Below are 20784 nucleotides of genomic sequence, written 5' to 3' on the forward strand. Positions count from 1 at the left end.
CTTAAGGGACCCTGTTTCCAAATAAAAAGGAAGTATAAAATAGGTCTGGGAGTGAGCGTAGCCCAGAGGTAGACGGGCTCCCAGGAACCCCAGTACCACCAAATAAATAAATAAATAAGTACATATGATTTTTGTCAATTAAAAATTGCCCCCCCCAAGCAGGGTGCAGTGGTGCACAGCTACAATCCCAGTACTGGGGAGACTGAGACAGAATTGCAGGTTCAAGGCCAGTCTCAGCAACTTGGCAAATCCCTGTCTGAAAATAAAATAAATAAAAAGGAGCTGGAGTTCTCTAGCCCCTGGGGTCAATACTTAATACCACAAAAGAAGTTCCTCCCTTCTACAACTTGGTGACGGACAGGTCGTCATCTCCTGGTGACAGGTAGCTGTCTTCATTCGTGCAGTTTATGCTGTTCACGTGGAACATGGTCCTGTATTAAGTGACCCAGGACTCTGGCGTCCAGATCCTCTGTCTTGCCTGGCTCAACCCCCTGGCCAGGTAGCACTTGAACTGGAAGAGTGGGCTTCTGTGGTCGAATCTCTGGCAGCCTGCAGCGGCGTCCTGTCTACAACTCCCCTCAGCTGTAGAGGGGTAGATGGCCCGCCCTGAGACGGCCCGCTGCAGCCAGAGCCCCGCCAGAGGACTGGGGAGTCATTTCATTTTTGAGGACAGACCTCCAGCAGTTGTTCCTGGAGCCTCCTAGAAAGTCACAGCTCTGCGTAGAGAGGACCAGGCGTGCCTGGCGTTTCCAAGAGTGAGGACTGCTTACGTCCAGCCTTGGTCCTTAGAACCCTCTGCGTCTTCCTTGACATCCCTCAGGGGTGTCATGGAAAAGGCCTGGAAGCTCCAAATACTTGCAGCCATCTCCTGCATCCTGCAGAGGCTTTTTATTTTTTATTTTTTTATTTTACTAGCTTTCAGCCAGCATCTGGAAAGATCATTGGGCATGCTGGGCTCGTTTTTTTTTTTTTTTTTTTAATAATATGATGCTTTACCCTTTGGGGAAATCGAGAAAAGTTTCCACCGGTCTAAGTCTGGAAGAATTTTACAGCCTCTCCAACTATGGTACATTTGTGTCTTTTAGCCTGACTGTTCCTGGGGTGGTTTTAGCATGCAAGTGCAGGGGGGCCCTGTGGGAAAGGGTGGGGCATTATGAGTAAAAAAGCACTGATCCTAGGACATCAATCAGGTGCTATCGATAGTGTGTGAAATAAACCAGCTGGGTCTTATCATCCCCGTACTTGGGAGGCTGAGACACTAGGATTGCAAGTTCAAGGCTGACGTCAGCAACTTAGCAAGAACATGTTTCAAAACAAAAAATAAAAAAGGCTAGGGGTATAGCTTGGAGGTAGACCGCCCCTGGGCTCAATGCCCAGTACTAACTATCTTCATGATCAGAAAAATAGTAATCGAGGTGTGTGAAGTTATTGTTTCGGAGAAAACAATTGCCAACAACAGGAAAGAAGACCTTAAGCCCAAACTTCTTGTTACGGATTGGGAGAATATGGTTGTGGGGAAACTGTTCCTGGGGACCCCTGTTAGGGTCCCCAACGCAATTTCCCTCAAACCACAACAAAACCCAAAACGACCAAAAACAGAAAAACTGTGGGTTCTTGTCCTAAGCTAAGAAGAAATATGTATAGCTTGGACAGTTGCTGAAGATTTAAAGAAGTTTATTTAAAAGATAGAAATACAGAAAATAGAAATACAGAAAATAGTTACGGCCCCATGCCAAAATGGCATGAGGGGGGAGGGTGGCCCGGGCCAACTCACCACTCCCCAGATACAGCACCTGGACCAGACTTTTTATACCCATGACCTCCATCTTGTTTACGTAATTCTGAAGTAGTGAAGTCCCTGTAAGGTACCTCCCCCAGCCAGGTGTGGCAAGGTGTCTCCTTTCATGAACAAGGTCAAACCCTGCTCCATCCTCCCTAAATTATCATGTAGATCTGTCTTTAGCTAGAAAAAGGCCTAGTTCTCCTCTCCTATGGACTTGTTAATCACCTTTAGCTAGGTTAATTTACATTGGAATAGTTGCCTGATGTTAGGCAGAAACCAGGTCCTGGCACAGATTTGCCCTTCACCCAATTTTTGAAACATATTAATAATCATAGCTTTCTCAAATCTTCCTAGGCCCTTCCCAATACTGGTACACTGCCGAACTCCTAAAACTTTTTAAAGTAATAATACTCTGCTGGATGGTCCTGCCGCGGTGGCTGTTCTCGCATAGCTACCCCTTCATGTGTTCCATCACAGGCGCCATCTCCATCTTGCAGTGGCTTTTAATAAAGAGAGACGCCACCTGTGTCATTTGAAGAAATCTGATGAATCTGCAAGCCCCGCAGTGGAATCCTAACTGGATGTGGAATGGAAGAGCACTTAAGGTTAAGGCGTGTGCATGGGGTTATCAAGCCACTAATGATAAACTATTATTAAGCTTCTGGAATCCAACTGCCCATTGCCTTAGGCAAAATTCCTGTGTCTCAGCTCTCAGACAGGGTTTGTATTTGAAAAGGAACGGAGAAACTTAGGTCTCCGGGTGTGGAATGAAGTGTTGGCTCTGGCTTAGGAATTCCTGAACTTCCAGGCTGTGTCCAATCCCCTGCCGAGAAAAACATCTCGAAGAAAAAGGAGGACAGCCCTGGGACTTGGTTTAAAGTTGCTTCTTAAAAAACCTTCTGTTTCTAAGGAGTTAATCCTTTGCTCCCCAAGGTTCCCGTCCACGCTTAGTGCTGAACACAGGCGCTGTGTTTTCTTTCTTTCCTTGCGGATGTTGCTGTCACGGACGGACTTCAAAGGCCTCGGAGCTGGGGCTCCAGAGCGCCAGTGCTGAGCCAGACAATCCCAACCTCTGGACTTGGCAGGATGGCGGGGGCTCAGCGCCGCTCAGGAAGGTTTTGGATCATCAGCCTTCAGCCAGCCTGGTGGGATTGCGGGCAGAGGGGAGCTCAGGAAGGGCACTGTCAAGGCCTTTACAGTGACCACGACAAGGAGCATCACCTCAGATTGGCACCAGATGGGGAAGGAGGGGTGGCTGTGGTGCCCTGTGTCAGCAAGTCCCTGAAGAGATTCCCAGGGCAGGTGACCACAGCAGAGAGGCGACTGTAACTCGACTCCTGGGCCCAGGGTCACGTCTCTGCGGCACATTTGAGCTTTTCAACTTATTGCAACGTCCCCAGTGTGACCCTGCATGGCCCTCTACTGTTTTGGTCGTAAGGAGACTGCTTCAGCAGGTCTGCAGAGAAAGAGGCTGTCTGGGCTTTGGTGCCTCGCACCCCAGCCTAAGGGAACCGCTTCTCCTGTTAAAGGTGGGGCTAGGGCTGGGTCTGCAGCATACAGGAGCGCTTGCCTAGCACGCACAAGGCCCCACAAAAAAGAAAAAAAAAAAATCTAATGGCGCAAGAGGTATTTCAGTTCCCGTTCCTCTGGGTGGTGGCTGGGATGAGCTGTATCCTGCCAAGTCTCAGTGAGAGGGATGCTGGGGGTTGGGGGCAGGTTTCTGTTTGGTCTCAGGAGAGCTTCACCAGGTAAGGAAGGGGCTGGGGGACTCCTGCAGCCTCCCAAGCTGGGTGGTCTGGGTCCAATTAGCAGCCCCAGGTGTGTTTGCATTTAACTGAGAAATGAAGGCTGAGGGCTTTGGAGCCGGAGGATTCTTGGTTTCTAAGCTCTCGCAGGGGAAATTCCAAGCCCACCTAGCAGAGGTGACTCGGGACTGCGTGCTTACCCGGCCTTTACATTTGTACAGTGAGTCCCCGCCCCCCAGGTCGATCCTGGGGCTGTTTACAGCCGCCTCCTTAACACAAACGGATCCCTGTAAACAGCGACCCGGGGTCTCTTCCCGATCGTCCTAATTTATCAGAAAACGCAGAGATTTCTCCCCAGGGCCCTTCTGCTGACCTCGGGGGATAGAGGACCTACTGCTGACCTCACCCCCTCTCAGCAGGATTTCCTGGGACACACAGAACCTCCTTCTTCAGCCGGCAAGCAGCCATGTTGGGGCTATAAGTTTTGCGGGCGGATTATGGGGCACCAATATCAGTCCCTTTGAACTTGAGCGGGAGGTCATGCAAACACAAAGCGGTCATTATGCCCCCACAGTGGCGGTCCAGTGCCCTTCTACGTCAGCTGCTGGGGAGGGGGTGGGGCACAGTCTAGGAACGGCGCTGGCCCGGGCAGGAAATCGGGCTGAAAGGAGATGTAAGGGCTTTGGTGGGAAATCAATGGCACTGTGTTGTTGACGGAAAAAGATCTTGGCAGGACTGTTGTTGTGAGTGTTCTGTGGCTTAGAAAGGAATTTCCTACAGGCTGGGCTAACCATTACAAATGTCTCTACCTTCAGGAGTGCCCGGCCTGCAGCGGAGCGGCACTGGGGGGAACAGTCGGCTGGGACCATGGGCGCCCGCGGTCTGGAGAAGCGAGGAAGTTTCTTTAAGGTAAAAGGAAGCCGGGTTGGGATCTGCAGTCTCCGCGCCACCCTGTCCTGGGCTGCCTGGGGAGCCGCAGGCGGTCGGCTGTGGAGGGCTGGCCGTCGTAGCCAGCTCCGGTAGCCAGCTCCGCCGGCTGCCGGCTCCGCGAGTGAGGCAGGCTCTGGCTGTCAGGGCCCCTGGTTGTCATCGCCTTGGGCAGCGAGCTGGGGGCTGTGTCTCTGCTTTCTCGCAGGCTTGGGACCCAGAGGGTCTGTATCTGCGAACTGCCCACCTCTCCCTTCTGAGTCGGTGACTGAGGATGGGAGCGCGACTCTGTTTTGCTCTTTGGTTGGTCCCCTGATGCTGTAGACCTGTGTGTCTCCTTGGGCTCCTAGGAATCACATGAGTGCTCAGGAAAACAAAGCACACGGTCCATAGATTCCTGGGCGTCACTGCGACTGATGAAATGCCATCTGATGGTGTATTTTATCAAACGTCCCAAAGGCTTCTTACGAGAAGGCTGAAGGATTCCGACTGTACAGCTTTCCTGTATCACACTGATATCCATGGGGTTAAATCACCTTGCAGAGAAGTAAGATTTTAAATGAGCATTATATATATATACATGCATATATATGGGTATCTTTATATGTATATGTATATGTACACTATATATGTATATATACACACTATATAGTGTGTATGTATATTTAATTAAGACTTGGTGTTTATTTCTAATTTACACCTGAAGATTAACTACCTTTTTGCTTCATTTCCTTTCACTCACCCTCAAATGAACGCGTACTCTTTATCGAAAATTTAGAAAACACAGAATCGTGTTTAAAAACACAGGAAAACGGCAGCATAAGTTGCATTTGCAATCTGTTGTGGGCGGGTGTTCTGAAGGCTGGGTCTTGGCCCCAGAGGAGGCACACAGAGGATATTTTATTGCTTTATTAATGGGAGAAAGTTGAGGTTTAATGCTCACCCCAGCCCTAATGGATTGTAAGGATGTATTTAGTCTTATTTGTACGCCCTCTGTTTCCAAGAGCCCGCAACTGGCTTGTCTACTGTTGACCCTACAAAACCTTTCAGAAGAACCTGTTGGTAGTGAAGCTGCGTCGTTACTGAGAGCAGAGACAGTCGTATTGGTGTGTAAGAAGGGAAGATGGGAGGCATCTTTATAGGATCCGGAGGCCCAGGCCCCAGTCCTTTAAGTGCAGTGTGTGCGTGAGTGTGTGTGTGCGTGTGTTTCTGGGGATGGGACCCTGAGACATGCCAGGCAAGTGTTCTACCGCTCACTGAGCTACACACCCAGTTCTAAACACTATTTTTCAAGGTGGAGGAATGATTGCATTTCGGAGAATTGTGTGACCTAATACTCAGGACTGACAGGTAGATACTGCAAGATTCTGCAAGGTACTGCATCCGTTGTCCCAGGTGAGCACCTCATAGGCCAGGACAGGCCTTCTCACAGGAATTTCCTGCAGCAAGCAGTGAAGCCTGTGCTGGCTTCTAGCGTGGCCTTTCAAGGTCCTAAAGAATTAAGTTACATTGACACAGATGGTCTCAATTCTCCATCCCAATAGTTGAGCTCTGTAGGCACAAATAGCCTCAATTCTCAGTCGATTGGCTGGTGTAATCAAGCTTCTGTGACACCACCCACCCACCAAACAAGAAGAGTGGAGCTCTTTAGTTATGCCTCAGACCAGGAGCTAGACCTTCAGGCTCCTGGACTGCCTCTCAGTCTGGGATACTTCTGCATAGGGGATGATCGCAAACCCCGCCTTAACCCAAAGCCTTGCTTAAATTAGCCTAAATATTGGCTAGTCCGTAATTACCGCCTTCTGATGCGCAGGAAGCACAGCGGAATTGTGTCTTACATAGTACTTAGATTTTAAGGTCAAGGCAAAACAAGGAAATCGAGTGTGTCAAATTGCTTTTTAAAATCCCTGAGGCAGGGCGCGGCGGTACATGTCATCCCAGCCACTCGGAGGCGAGGGCTGGGGGATGGAGGCAAGCCAGACAGCACTGTGAGACCCCCTCCAAAAGCGAGTGAGTGAATTAGTTAAAGACAATGCCTTAGAGCCAGGCGGTGGCTTGTGCTCATAATCTCAGCACTTGGGAGGCTGAGACAGGAGTTTCTGGACAGCCTCAGCTACTACTTAGTGAGGCCCTTTGCAATCACGGAGACCTTGTTTCAAAATAAAGAATAAAAAAAAATAGGGCTGGGGGTGTAGCTTATAGGTAGAATGCCCCTGGGCTCCATCCCCAGTACTGCCAAAAAAAAAAAAAAAAAAAAAAAGAAGAAGAAGAAGAAAGAAAGAAAATTACTTAGGAAGGTGTCCTGTTGGGCCTAATAGATTAGTATAATAGTGAAGTCTGTTGTGGCCAGTTTTTCCTGCAGTCTTGGGAAAGCCATGTTTATTAGTATTTAAGATTTTCCATGGGACAGCAGCTAAAGTAGCTGGCTATATTTCCGACCTGCTAGAGAGAATCAAATCAGGAGGGAGTGAATCCCACTTGGTTTTGTACTGGGTACTGAACCCAGAGGGATTCTACCTCTGAGCTACTTTCCCAGCCCTTTTAATAGACTTATTTTATTCCAAAACAGGGTCTTACCAAGTTGCTGAGACTGAATGGAATCGTCGATCTTCGAGTCTCAGCCTCCCAAGTGCTGGGATTAAAGGCATGCACCACCACGCCTGGCTTTATTCTTTCTTGGTCTTAGCTTTCACTTGGTTTTGTGCAAAGCACAGCTGACTGCCAGGCAATCATTTTCCTTGTTTTTCCTCAAGACCCACCCCCTCCAGTCTGTCTGTCTAAGCCCGCTTTGCTCACCACCGGTGCGAGCCTTGATCTGTGGCTTCCCATCTGTCCTGTCTCAGGAAATGCCTCAGATAGTTTGAAAGGACCCAGGAATTAATGCACAGATGCCTGGAATAAATGTGAATGTACCGTGGTTATTAGCATGCCGTCACATCCCGGGAGCCCGGGCCATGCCAGTCCTGGGGAAGTTCCAGGTAGTCCTAAATTAGGGGCAGGGGTGCGCAAAGCCAGCCCTGGTTCTTCCTTTCCCTGTCCCTCCCAGTTTCCCCTACGGGGGCCACCCCCACTGCACACAGGCGCCCGGTGCGGTGCTGGCAAACCCTCCAAGTCCTGGGGGGGGGGGGGCTTCTTCTTCCCTCCCCCACCCCCATCTTCCTACCTGTGTTCTGTACTTACACCTGGGGACAGGACGGATGAGACCTTTAGCTCACCGCCACTGCCCCCAAACATGTTTGCCTGATTTCTTTCTTTCTACTGTTTGCTATTTGTTTATCTCTTTTTGGTATCCCCCCATACCCAGTTGCTATCATATCTCCTTTATTAATGTGCATGTTTATGATGTACAGCATATTTTGGTTCTGTGTTGGTTTTTGGGTACTAGGGATGGAACCCAGGGGCATGCTTCCTTTAGAGAACACCCCAACACCTTTTGTCCTGAAGCAGGGTCGGCGGAGTTGCTGAGGCTGGCCTTGAACCTCCTGTCTTAGACTCCCAAGTACTTTGATTACGGGTGTGCGCAGCACACCTAGCTCAGCATGTTGTTTTGAAGCGTGGATGGTAGCGCATCTCTGAACTTCAGTGCGTTTCCCACTCAGCACGTCTCAGTCCAGACCAGCTACACCTGAAGTGCTCATGACCCCACGTGGCCAGGGGCTGCCGGGCTGAGGAGCAAAGGCTTGTGTCCATCTGCCCCAAATCCGCTCCTTTTACAGATGGGGAAACTGGGACCTAGGGCTGGTGAGTGTGCAGTAGGGATGGGAACCAGCCTCCCGACTGTCCCAGGTACCGCTTGCTCAGATGGCCACCACCGTCTTCAGAGTACCCTCCTGGGAAACTCAACTGGGAGTCCAGGACATCGCAGCCTCCTCCAGAAGAGCCCTCGAGTGTCTGCCTCTCTCTAGCTGCTCCCAGGCCCTCGAGGTCCCAGGTCAGCCACCCAGGGCACGACTTTCCAGGGATTCCGAATTCTGTGAGCCTATGAGATTGCGATTCTTGTTGGCGTTTGCAAAAAGCAATGGCTCATATGGTTGACCAAGTTACTAGCACATGTGACCCACAGTTTCTGACGCTAAATATGAGTATAGAGTTTGACATGGCCTCATTTGCTCCAGGAAACTTGAAAAAAAAAATAGAAGTAAAGCAGGGGTAAACACAGATAATCTCAGGACTTGGCAGGCGAGACAGAAAGTTCGAGACCAGCATCAGAAACTTAGTGAGACCCTGTTTCAGAAGAAAAACTAAAACAATGAACAGTTGTCAAAGCTTCATTCATCTTGTTTATGAAGAAAGCTGTCAAAGAGATGGTAAAACTCGTTCAAAGAGTGCTTGACAAATAATGTATTTTTGGTCAACTTAAAGAAGCGTTCTGGGATACGTTTCCTAAGTTGAAAATAAAAACCACGAGGAGCGGAAGAGCTGAGGAAGGAAGCAGTTGAAAGAAAGCTGTCCATCAATGATGGCATCTCCATCAATCTCACTAACAGGGCAGGGAAGGCTGGGTGTTGGGAGGGAGCCAGAGGAGGGCCTGGTGCACGCATGTCCATCACTGTGACCTGTGATTACAGAGCACCCACAAAAGTATACAAAAAAGGCCCTTCTCCCTGGAAATGTTAAAACATTCTAATAAGAACTCTGGGCTGAAAGCGGAAATATAAACAAAATTACAGATTTTTCAGATTTACATTCGAAAAGTGACAATCAAACACTGCTTTTCAGAACCAATGCTATATACTTAAAGCAGCAGTTGGAGGAAAATTCATGGCACTATACTTTTCTCAGAAAAGACAGGTCCCTACCTTTTGGCCTTGTTTTCATGTTTTAAGTACTATTTCTTAATAATTAATACTGGAAGCTGAGTGTGGCAGCCCATGCTTGTAATCCCAGAATTTGGGAGGCGGAGACCGGAGGATCAAAGTTCACGGACAGCCTCAGCTACTTAGCGAGGCCTTTTGCAACTCAGTGAGACCCTGTTTCAAAACTAAAAAGATTAAAAAATAGGGCTGGAGGTGTAGCTCAGAGGTACAATGCCCCTGGGTTCCACCCCTGGTACCGCAAAAAAAAAAAAAAAAAAATTAATACTGGAATTATTTATTCTATACTACATCTGCAACACCTGTCCTTCCCCAGTTCACAATTTTACATAACCACTGATTTTGTCCTAAAAGAGTGACCTGCCTTCCGGGAAGGTGCAGAACCAGGGAAAATTTAGTTCTGGGTTAATGACTTAAATATTGTTAGAGGACCCCCTCCATGGACTCTTAGGTATTATAAAATCCTCAACAATGCCAGGGTAGCCCAAGGTCACCAGAGTGCTCAGGGACCGCCCAACCTAAAGTAGAGAGCCCTCTTCCTGGTTTCGGGAGTTGCTCTCGCCTTTAGCTAGCTGGGTATCTGGAGCCCACGTGTCCCCCATGGAAAGGTGGGACAGCACACAGTTTTCATTCTCCTTTCTCTGACTTTCTAAAATGAAGCATGAGCCGGGCATGGAGGCGCATGCTTATAATCCCAGTACTTAGAAGGCTGAGACCGGAGGATCGCGGTTCGCGGACAGCCTCAGCTGCTTGGTGAGGCCCTCTGCAACTCAGTGAGACCCTGTTTCAAAATAAAGAATAAAAACTAGGGCTGGGCCTAGCCTGGAGGTAGAATGCGCCTGAGCTCCATCCCCAGACCCCCACACACACAAAATAAAGGAATGGATGAATGGAGAGCAGCCTGGCCAAACATGCCTCCCTCTCCCCTGTAATTCCAATTGCATGTTCATTTGGGGTCTATTTGTTTTTAAGGAATACTCATGTTTATTTTTCTAAAGGGCTTTTTTTATACTTTTCTTAGTGCATCATAAATATACATCAGAGTAATACACATGCACACGCATACATCACCGTATAGTTCCCTCCGTAGAAAAATATTTATTTTTAGTTAAGAAATACAAAGTATATGTGTTGTACAGTAATAAACTGGGCTTTTTTTTTTTTTTTTTTTTTTGGTCATTAAGAGCACTTAAAATCTACTCTCAATAACTTTAAAAAAATGCAACACCTTGTTATTAACTTCAGTCCTCATGTTTTATAATAGAACTCTGGAACTTACTGGTCCTATCTGAAATTTTGTATCCATTTGACAAACATCACCCCAACCGCCTGGTAAGGACGGGTTCCATGAGTTTAGCCTTTTTAGACCACATGTGATTGAGATCTGGCAGTCTTTATCCTTCTGTGCCAGGAAAATTTATTTCACTTCCCGTCATGTCTCCAAGGTTCATCCATGTTGTCACAGATGACAGGATTTCCTTTTTTAAGGCCAAATAGTATTCTACTGCGTGTGTATACCGCAGTCTCTTCTTTCTGGTTGAATGCATTTTGTTTGTGTTTTTAAGATACTTTTCTTGGTACATTGTAATAATACATCATGATGAGGTTGGGAGTGGTAGGAACGCGCATGCGCACAGCACTTGGAGGCTCCCCCTGGACCCTCCCCCTCTCGCTCCCCTTCCTCGTGCATGGTGTTGACATTGGTATCGATGGTTGTGCATATGTGTACGCAGCATTGCTAAGAGTTCCCTTCATCACGTCTTCCCCCTCCTCATCTGAGGGCCCCTTCGCTCCCCAATTTCCCTGTAGCTTCATGTGTGAGAGAAATCAGGGGACCCTTGACTCTGGGCCCGGCTGGCCTCACTTAGCATTGCATTTTCTGGTTCCATCCATTTTCCTGCAAATGACATGATTTTGTTCTTTATAGCTGAGTGAAATTCCATGGTGTGTATAGACCAGTTTCGCGATCCACTCCTCTGTTGATGGACACCTGGGCCGGGTCCGTAATTCAGCTGTTGTGAATTGTGCTGCTGTGGCATGGGTCTGCGTCGGCCACTATAGTATTCTGACTTCAGTTCCTTTGGAAAGATACCAGGAGTGGGAGAGCTGGGCCCTGCGGAGGAACCTCCAGACTTAGCTCAGAGTGGCTGTACTAATTTGCAAAATTATTATTATTATTATTATTACTATTACTGGTGTTAGTCTTCCTCCTCCTCCTTTTTCTCCATTTTTTTATGGTACTGGGGATAGAACCCAGGAACATTCTACCTCTGAGCTACACCCCCATGTCTTTTTATTTTTTGCTTTGAAACAAAGTCTCACTGGGTTGTTAAGAGTCTCACTACACTGCTGAGCCTGGCCTTGAACCTGTGATCCTCCTGTCTTGGCCTCCCAAGTACCGGGATTACAGGCATGCACCACCACACCAAGCTCTAGTGTGTGTGTGTGTGTGTGTTGCTGGGAATTGAACCCAGGGTAACTTCACCTCTGGGCTACACCTCCAGCCCTATTTTGTCTTTTATTTTGAAGCAGGATCTCACCGAGTTGCAGAGGGCCTGGCTAAGTTGCCGAGGCTGGCCGCGAACTTGCAATCCTCTGTCAGCCTCTCAAGTTTGTATTCTTGCTGATGGCCTTTCTGACCCCAACAAGAATCGCAACGTCTGCAGGTTCTCTGGGTATTCGCTGCTGCAGGCTTGGGTGGGGGAGCTACTGGCCTCTAGCGGGCAGAGGCAGAGGTGCTGCCAAACTGTCCAGTGCCCGGGGACCGAGGTTGAGAAACACTACCCGTGAACGAGGAAAGAATTCCAGGTTTTTTTCTGAGATTTCTCTATTTCTGAATCAGGCCTTCCGGAAGTAAAGGATATGGGAGTGAGACCACCCCCAGCCCTATTTTACTTTTTATTTTGAAACAGTGTGTTGCTGAGTGCTTGAGGGTCTTGCTAAATTGCCACGCCTGCGATCCTCCTGTTTCAGCCTCCTAAGTACTGCGCTTACAGGCTGCACCTCCATGACCCGCCCAGAGATTTTGCTTTCCTGAGTCTGTATCTCCTGGGCCTACCTAACACCTGGCCAGAAGTTTATTTATTTATTGAACACAGTAGGTGTTCAATAAATACACTGGATGGATGGAAATTGGGCAATACATAGACGCACATGTTTTACATATACGGTGTGCTTATTCTGTTGAATTCGCACCTGCCTGGGCAGGGCCAGCCCTGGGCACCGGGCACGGTCACGGGGGTCTGGGGACCATAGAGAAGGGTGGGCGTGAAGGCTGGAGTTGGGGAGCGCCCTGCGTGGTGGGAAGGCTTCGGGGGAGGTGGCACTTCAGCTGAGCAGGGCAGGAGAACAACCAGAAGCTCTTTCTGAGCAAGGGCGCTGCCTGTGCAGAAGCCTGGAGCGGCGTCCACCCGGGAAGGGCACGGAGCAAGCGTTCCTGCCCGCCCCCAGGGAGCCGGAGGCCATGCCTTGGGGACCCCTCTCAGCCTTCCAGGGTTGGGAGGAGAGGCCTGTGGTCCCATCTATGTGCCACCTTTATTTTATTTTTCTTTGTTTTATTTTGTTTCGTGTGGTGAATTGGATTCAGGGGCATTCTACCTTCCAGCTGCATCTCCAAATCTTTTTAAATTTTTTATTATTTTGAAACAGGGTCTTGCTAAGTGTCTGAAGGCTTCACTAAGTTATTGAGGCTGACCTCAAACCTGGGATCTTCCTCGGCCTCCCAAGTACTGGGAATACAGGCGTGGGTCACTGCACCCGGCTCTGTGCCACCTTTATAAAGCTCTCCTGGCATTAACACCGGGTCTTCGGCACCAGGGTGGGCAGGATACCAAGTGCTGTGTGCATGTGTGTTTGAATCACTCTGAATCTCACTCTAGTGTATAATTACAAAACACCCGTGAACGCACATAAAAAATTAGCTCCAAAAGTAAAGTCCAGACACTGACTTTTCAAATGCAGTAAGTAAAGTCCAATAATACTTCTAGTGCATTAGAGACATGCGTGGCCTTCCTCAGGCACGCGGGTGGATAGTCCAGAGCCCAGGCTGCCCATCCTGCTGCCGGGTCCAGCTTCCTGACCTTGGACAAACTCAGCTCATGTTTCTTCATCCATAACGTAGGGTTGATGAACGTCTCTGCCCTCTGCTGCCAGGATGGTGTGAGGATTCGGGGGCCACCGTGAGGAGCCCCCACACAGAGCAGGCCTCTCGTCGGGATGCTCTTGGCTCAAGCTGGTTAACTAGGCATGTTGTATCTGTGAGTTGACTGTCTGAGATATCTCCAAAGTCAGGATGCTTGGATCCATTCTCTACCTGTCGTGTCTACAGCACCGATCCTTCAAGACCTAAGGAGACTCATTCAAAAAGAACTCTGTCAGTACCACAAAAGAGAGAGAGAGAGAAAAAAAAGAACTATGTTCTGTGCTGTTTAGAGGAATCTGGAGTTTGGACACCAGAGGGAGAGGAAAAATGGGTCCTCCATAAAAGTTTTTGTAGGAGCCAGACCCGGCTATGCATGGCTGTCATCCCAGTATTTGGGAGGCTGAGGCAGGGGGGTCTCAGATTCGAGGTGGGCACAGGCTATCTTAGCAAGACCCTGTTGCAAAATAAGGAATGAATTAGGGCTGGGAGTGTAGCTCAGAAGGTCCCTGGGTTCAGTCCCTGGTCACTCACACACGCGCGCGCGCGCGCGCGCGCACACACACACACACACACACACGATCAGTAAATAAAATAATGCTGGAGAAAGAATCCCTCATTCCAAGCATGTAGATTGAAGGCTGCAAACAATGCAGCCAATCCCAAAACATCATTATCTGTTTCCCAAGGCGGCTGGTTTCACGGTTCAAAGCTTTCAGGACCAGTATAAAGGGCAGCGCGGCTCCCAGGCTGCGGGGCTGCTCCTTTCAGATTCCCATCAGCCGTTGAATATCTGCTGTTTGGAAGGAGCTGGACTTAGGGCGTGAGTGATGGCAAAGATACAGGAGACAGGATTCCTGCTGTGGAATTAACCACCGAGGGCCTCAAAGCGCATACCGGTCCCGCAGCGGTGTGGTCACCTCCCTTTGATGCCCCTGCCCTTGACGCCCACCCCTGCGCACCCTTTCCTGCCCCAGCTCAGAGACTAGATCCAAAGCCTTCAGAATTTCCCAAGGGCTGCTGGGCTGGGTGGCATGACCTGTAATTCCAGTACTTGGGATTGGTACAGAAGGATTGAAGATCTAAGGCCAGCCTCGGCCATTTAGAGCATCCCCGTTTCAAAGACAAAAAAATTTTAAAGGCTGGATTTTTTTTTTTTAATTAAAATGTATATCACAGTAGTGCACACCTGTGATCCCAGGACTTGGGAGGCTGAGACAGGAGGATCGCTGTTTCAAAGCCAGCCTCAGCTACTTAGCAAGATCTTTAGCAATTTAGACCCTGTTTCAAAATATTTTTTAAAAGGGGGTTTGAGGGTGTAGCTTGGAGGTAGAATGTCCCTGGGTTCAATCTCCAGTACTAAATGATAATGATGATCATGATAAGTAGGGCTCCCCAAGTACAGGGGTGTGCCTTGAAGGTCCCTCAGTTGAAGCTGGGCATGGTAACACACATGTGTAATCCTAGTACTTGGGAGACGGAGACAGGAGGATTGAAGGTTCAAGACCAGCCTCAGCAATGGAGTGAGGCCCTCCACAACTTGGCAAGATTCTGTTTCAAAATAAGATTGAGCTGGGGGTGAAGGTCAGAAGTAGAAAGCCCCAGGTTCAATCCTCAACACACACACACACACACGCACACACACACACACACACGCATACAGTTGGCACTCCTCATTTTCTGGTTTCACATTCATGATGAATTCAGTCAACCATGGATTGAAAATATTCAGGGGTAGGAGCCGGGCCTGGTGCACACCTGTAATCCCAGTATTTGGGAGCCTAAGACAAGAGGATCAAAGGTTCGAGGACAGCCTTGAACTTAGCAAGACCCTGGTTCAAAATGAAAAATAAAATAGGTCTCGGGATATAGCCCAGAGGTAGGAGGTCCCTGGGTTCCACCCCCAGTGCCAAGGAAGGAAGGAAGGAAAGAAGTAGAGAGAGAGAAGAAAGAGAAAGGAAGGAAGGAAGGAAGGAATTTTAGATAGATATTCAGGGGTAAAAATTGTATGTACAGACTTTCTCCTCATTTCTGAAACAACACAGCCTAACGACTCTGCATAGCGCTGACACTGGGTTCAGATTGCATCCTAGCAGTATCACACTGGGAGTACTCCAGGGGTGACGGGAAGGGTACAGGAGAATGCACGAGGGTTACGTGCAAACATCGTGCTATTTTACATGACGAACTTGCTCGTCCCCAGAACTTGGTTTGCAAGAGGGGTCCTGGAACCAGTCCCCAGGGGACGCTATTGGACAACCATGGTCTGTTTGGGATGTGACCACAGGGAGCTCAGATGGCGAAGAGGGAAGCGAGGCAGGAAGGAGAGGCACCAGTGCCAGGCTCGGTCCCTCTGGGAGACTGCGGGGCTCTCTCCACCTGCGAGCGGGGACCCCGGGGGCTTCAGCACCAGCTCCCATCTGTTCTGGGCTGAGGGCTGGCCTGGGGCGGTGACTCCAGCACTACTGTCTGCACTGTGCTTAGCCCCAGGCTTGGGGCACCCCAATTGAGCAGAGACTATCAGGAGCTTGAAGTAGAAAGCCAATCCAGCCCCAAGGAACAGTGGCCCCTGTGGGCTGTGGGCTGTGGGCAGGGCGCCCCCGGGCCTCCGAGCATCCTGTCTGAAAGGCTAAGCCAGGGCCTCGGCCGTCTCTTTCATCAAAGCTCGGCTTCCTGATGGGAGGGCAACCGCCATCTGGGGTTCAGTATGTTTCGGATTGCAGTGATTCAGGCCCCAGAATTACTAATCTTCACGAGACCAGAGTGGCTGGGCTTCCCATTTGCTTGCAATCCGGAGGCCCTCCGCACTCCCTCGACCTCCTTCCTTCTCTAAACCAAACATATTTGCTCAGAGGACAAGAGCATACTCAACTTCCCGAAAACGTCTTCCCGCGTCCTCTAAGTTTTCATCTTGGTGATGATGTCCCTTCTCCAATTTCTTCCCATTTGAACCCTTAACCTGCTTTTCTCTGTTTTTTTTTTTTTATTGCTTAATCAAAACCAAAAATCTAAATACAACAGTCACTGTCCCCAGGAGTGCTTAAAATTAGCACTCCTTCGAGAATTTCCACAGGCCAGATGTGGTGGCACACGCATGGAATCCCAGGACTTGGGAGTCTGAGGCAAGAGGTTTGAGATCAGCAGGTTTGAGGCCAGCCTCCTCAACTTAACAAGACCCCCAGCAACTTAGTGAGACTCTGTTTTAAAATATAAAGGACTGGGGAGGTAGCTTGGAGGTAAAATGTCATCAACATAGGGTCCTGAGGTCAATAGCTCTGAGGAATCCTGCAGTCTCCATCCCCCTAGGAGACCCACACTATTCACAAGTACTCTGCGCGTCCAGAATATTCTGGTCCTGTTTAATAATAATAATAATAATAATAATAATAATAATAATAATAATTGTGTGTGTTACTGGGGTTGGAACCCAGGGCCATTCTACCTCTGAGCGATACCCCCAGCCCTATTTTTTATTCTTTATTTTGAAACAGGGTCTCCCTGAGTTGCACAGGGCCTCACTAAGTAGCTGAGGCTGTCTGTGAACCACGATCCTCCAGGCTCAGCCTCCCGGATGCTGGGATGACAAGCGCGCGCCACCACGCCTGGCTTCATCAAATGTTTTAACCTGGTTGGTCTCATGAGATGTTCCAGTGTTACTGAAGTCACACCTGTTTACATCCTACACTACTAGGACTGGACGAAAGGCATTTTGGGAAGTGCCCTCCGCCCTCTGCCCTCCGCCCTGGTGTGGGGATTAGTAGCGTGCAGAGCGGGCCCTGTAGAAGCAGCAAGACACACGGGAGCATGTGCCGCAGGGCCCCGCAGCTTTATTTTGTTTTGTTAAATGAGGGTTTGTGGGTTTGGGTTTTTGTTTGTTTTTATCCCACCTGCCTCGTAACTTTTGTTTGGGAATAAAAGTGTCTGAGATACTGCGTCGAGGTCCACCCTGGCATGTCCGTGAGCAGATTGTCCAGAAAGAGAATAAACACATCAATGGCCGAGCAGGCGAGTCCAGCTCGGGCTGCCACAGCCCTGGCCTCCGCAAGGGAGAGAATGAGCAGCAGAAAGCAGAATTCTTGTTTCCTCTGTCAACACTGCCCAATGACCCAGTCCATCCCTGGCACTTCCGGACGGCAAAATTAAGCACCCGTTACTGAGCATTAAATCCCCAAGCCAGGACTCCCAGGAACCCTGGGCGCATCCCTGTGCTGGGTACTAAGGGCCCTCGGTTAACCCCACCCGCTGAATTATTCTTTTACTTTCTGCTTTTCCTAAAATAAATATAGATGATTTGTTTTTTGTTTTTTATATATGTATTTATTTATTTAGTGGTACTAGGGATTGAACCCATGGGCGTTCTACCTCTGAGTTATACCCCCAGCCCTATTTTTTTATTCTTTTTTTTTTTTTTTTGTAGTACTAGGGATGGAATCCAGGGGCTTTCTACCTTCAGGCTACACTCCCACACTTATTTTATATTTTATTTGGAAACAGGGTCTCACTAAGTTGCTGAGAGAGCCGGGCGTGGTGGCGCACACTTGTAATCCCAGCGCTTGGGAGGCTGAGACAGGAGGATCGCACGAGTTCAAAGCCAGCCTTAGCTACTTAGTGAGGCTTTCAGCAACTTAGTGAGACCCTGTTTCCTAATAAAATACAAAAAAAAAAGGTCTGGGAGTATAGCCCAGAGGTAGAAAGCCTCTGGGTTCCACCCCCAGTACCACCAAAAAAAAAAAAAAAGTTAAGTTGCTGAGAGCCTCACTAAGTGGCTGAGGCTGGCTTCGAACTTGGGCAATCCTCCTGTCTCAGCCTCCTAAGCACTGGGATTATAAGCTTGTGCCACCACGCCCAACTTATTCCTTATTTTTAAAAAGGGTCTCACTAAGTTGCAGAGAGCCTCACTAAATGGCGGAGGCTGGCCATGAACCTGCAATCCTCTTGTCTCAGCCTCCCAAGCTCCCAAGTACCGGGATTATAATTCGCCCAGATGGTAGAATTATAAATGATGATGCTGCTGCCAGGCGTGGTAGCACATGCTTATAAACCCAGCATTCGGGAGGCAGAGATCGGAGGCTCGTGGTTCGTGGACAGCCTCAGCTACTTAGCGAGGACCTTTGTGACTCAGTGAGATTCTGTTTTAAAAATTAAAAAGACTAAAATATAAATAAATAAACTAGGGCTGGGGGTGTATCTCAGAGGTAAAATGCCCCTGGGTTCCATCCCCAGTACCGCAAAAATAAATAAATAAATAAATAAAAATAAACCATGCTGCCGATCACATTCTTTTCATGGCTGACTATTTCTTCAGGCCAGTTCCTAGAATTAGAAACTTTGCACCCAGGAGTTTTCATATTTAAAATGTCAGCATATACATTCATTGCCTCCCAGAAAGGGCGAGTCATTCTCTCCCCCCCACGCTGGTAGAAAGCCCAGTGAAGACAGCTGGTCCATAAGGAGGTAGAAAAGGGGAAGTGAGGGCCACTACTGTGTGCACACACACCACTGCTTCTGGGAAGGGCAACTTGGCACAGCTGGGAGCACCACGCCCGAGCCAGAGGCGCTCCAGAAGCCCAGTGACCCATCTGGGACCGGGTGCGCATCCATGATCCCAGGACTCGGGAGGCTGATGGGTTGGAGGCCAGCACGCTAATTTAGCCGACCCTGTTTCAAAATTAAAAATAAAACAGTGCTGGGGGTGTAGCGTAGAAATAGAGCACCCCAGGTTCAATCCTTAGGACCACAAGAGAAGGAAAGAAAAGAAACCTATTGATCTTTCAGGCATGGTGGTGCATGCCTGTAATCCCAGCTAGTCATAGGGCTGAGACAGGAGGATCCTAAGTTTGAGGCCCGCCTGGGCAACTTAGTGAAACCCTGTGTCAAAATAAGAAGCAAAGCCGGGCGTGGTGGTGCACACTTATAATCCCGGGCTTGGGAGGCGGAGACAGGAGATCAGGCAGGTTCGAAGCCAGTCAGGTTTGAAGCCAGTCGTGCTGGATTAAGAGAACCTGCTTCCAAATAAGAAGTATAAAATAGGTCTGGGAGTGTAGCCCGGAGGTAGAAGGGTTTCCAGGAACCCCAGTACCACCAAAAAAAATTAGAAATAAAAACAGCTGGGAATGTAGCTCAGTGGTAGAACACCTCTAGATTCAATACCCAATGAGGAAGGAGGGAAGGAAGTGTGCTGGTATTGGAAAATTGCTTTGGTATTAATTTCCAAAATGTAGAACGTAGCCAGGGCCTGGGAGCTGCGCAGGTGCTCGGGCAGGGAGGACGCAGCTGGTGCGCTGCAGTCCGCTCTGTCTTTGCCCTTTGTTCCAGCGATTCACCTATAGTGAAAGGCTGGACAATGAAAGCCTTTGGCCCTAAAAATAAGTAGAAGCCATCAGTGCCTCTGTTTGCCTCTGCGACCTGGCCTGGGTGTAGGAAGGGAAGCCGTGGGCCGCTTTGAAGCACCCTAGTGGATGAGCAACCAGTGCTGCCCAGTACAGCAGGGCCAAAGGCCAGGTAGGTCCTTGACCCCGCACTTAGTAAGTGCGCTGTCCGCAGACAAAGAGGCACCACCTGCCGGAGGAATAAGTTACTAACCCAAGGCCTTGGTAACGTTGATATGAAGATACTAGTGCAAAATCTGTTTAAAGGCTGGGGTCCGGAAAAGGGGTCAGAGTTCCATTTCTGGGCTTTCTAGTGTGCGCGTCAGCACGCTGCTGTCTCCTCCTTCTATTACTTTCTCATATTGTGATAAAGAGTTGTTAAAGCTGTACCAAATTGCCTATTAGTTTTAATTTTTCTATTCAACAAACTTTAGTTGAATAAGAAAAAGAGCCCTCAGCACCATTTAAACCATAACGGACGAAAGAAAGGAAGGAAAGAAGGAAAGGAGGGAAGGAAGGAAGGAAGGAAGGAAGAAGAAAGGAAGGAAGGAAGGAAGAAGAAAGGAAGGAAGGAAGGAAAGAGTCTTATTTAACACTAGAGGAAACAGGCCAGAGGGGCTCAGCAACCCCCACCTAGCCCAAGCTCCCGTAGTGGGCGAGTCTCTGACAGCGTGTAGCTCAAACTCTATGAATAACTTTCAAACAGTGAAAGAGTGAGTCTGCAAGTCCACTGTGCTGCAGTTTGTGTGTGTCCTCCAAAGCTCTCGTGTTGGAACCGTGTTGCAAGGTGCAGCCTAGACGGCTGGCGGGGTCCGGGGCAGAGCCCAGCGTTGGTACCAACCCTGTGGAGTGCGTCAGGGACAAGGGGGCGGGCTCCTGCTCCAGGACGCTCATCCTTTCTGCCCAGGCAGACGTCCCCCTGCCTTTCCCAGCTTCTTCCATGGGGTGACGCCACAGCAAGGCCATTGCCAGATGGGAGCCCTTTGACTTGGACTTCGCAGACTCAAGA

General features: G+C 49.1%; 1 protein-coding gene across 2 annotated transcripts in view; it reads left to right on the forward strand.

Annotated features, from left to right (window-relative positions):
* Positions 1–4211: 4211 nt before the first annotated feature.
* Positions 4212–20784, forward strand: part of RIN2 (Ras and Rab interactor 2) — a gene marked incomplete at its 3' end in the record, with an annotated part of 87637 nt that continues 71064 nt past the window's right edge. The window contains exons 1-2 of one of the 2 annotated variants that reach the window (XM_080716805.1): positions 4212–4271; positions 4344–4437. In XM_080716805.1, the coding sequence (XP_080572931.1) occupies positions 4396–4437 (42 nt within the window). In that variant the 5' untranslated portion in view covers positions 4212–4271; positions 4344–4395. Of the gene's footprint in view, positions 4272–4343; positions 4438–20784 lie in introns of those variants that run through there. The other variant, XM_080716806.1, reaches the window with a different exon arrangement.

This window comes from Muscardinus avellanarius (genome assembly GCF_963383645.1).
Source record: "Muscardinus avellanarius genome assembly, chromosome: 19".
In the NCBI taxonomy this organism is placed as follows: Eukaryota; Metazoa; Chordata; class Mammalia; order Rodentia; family Gliridae; genus Muscardinus; species Muscardinus avellanarius.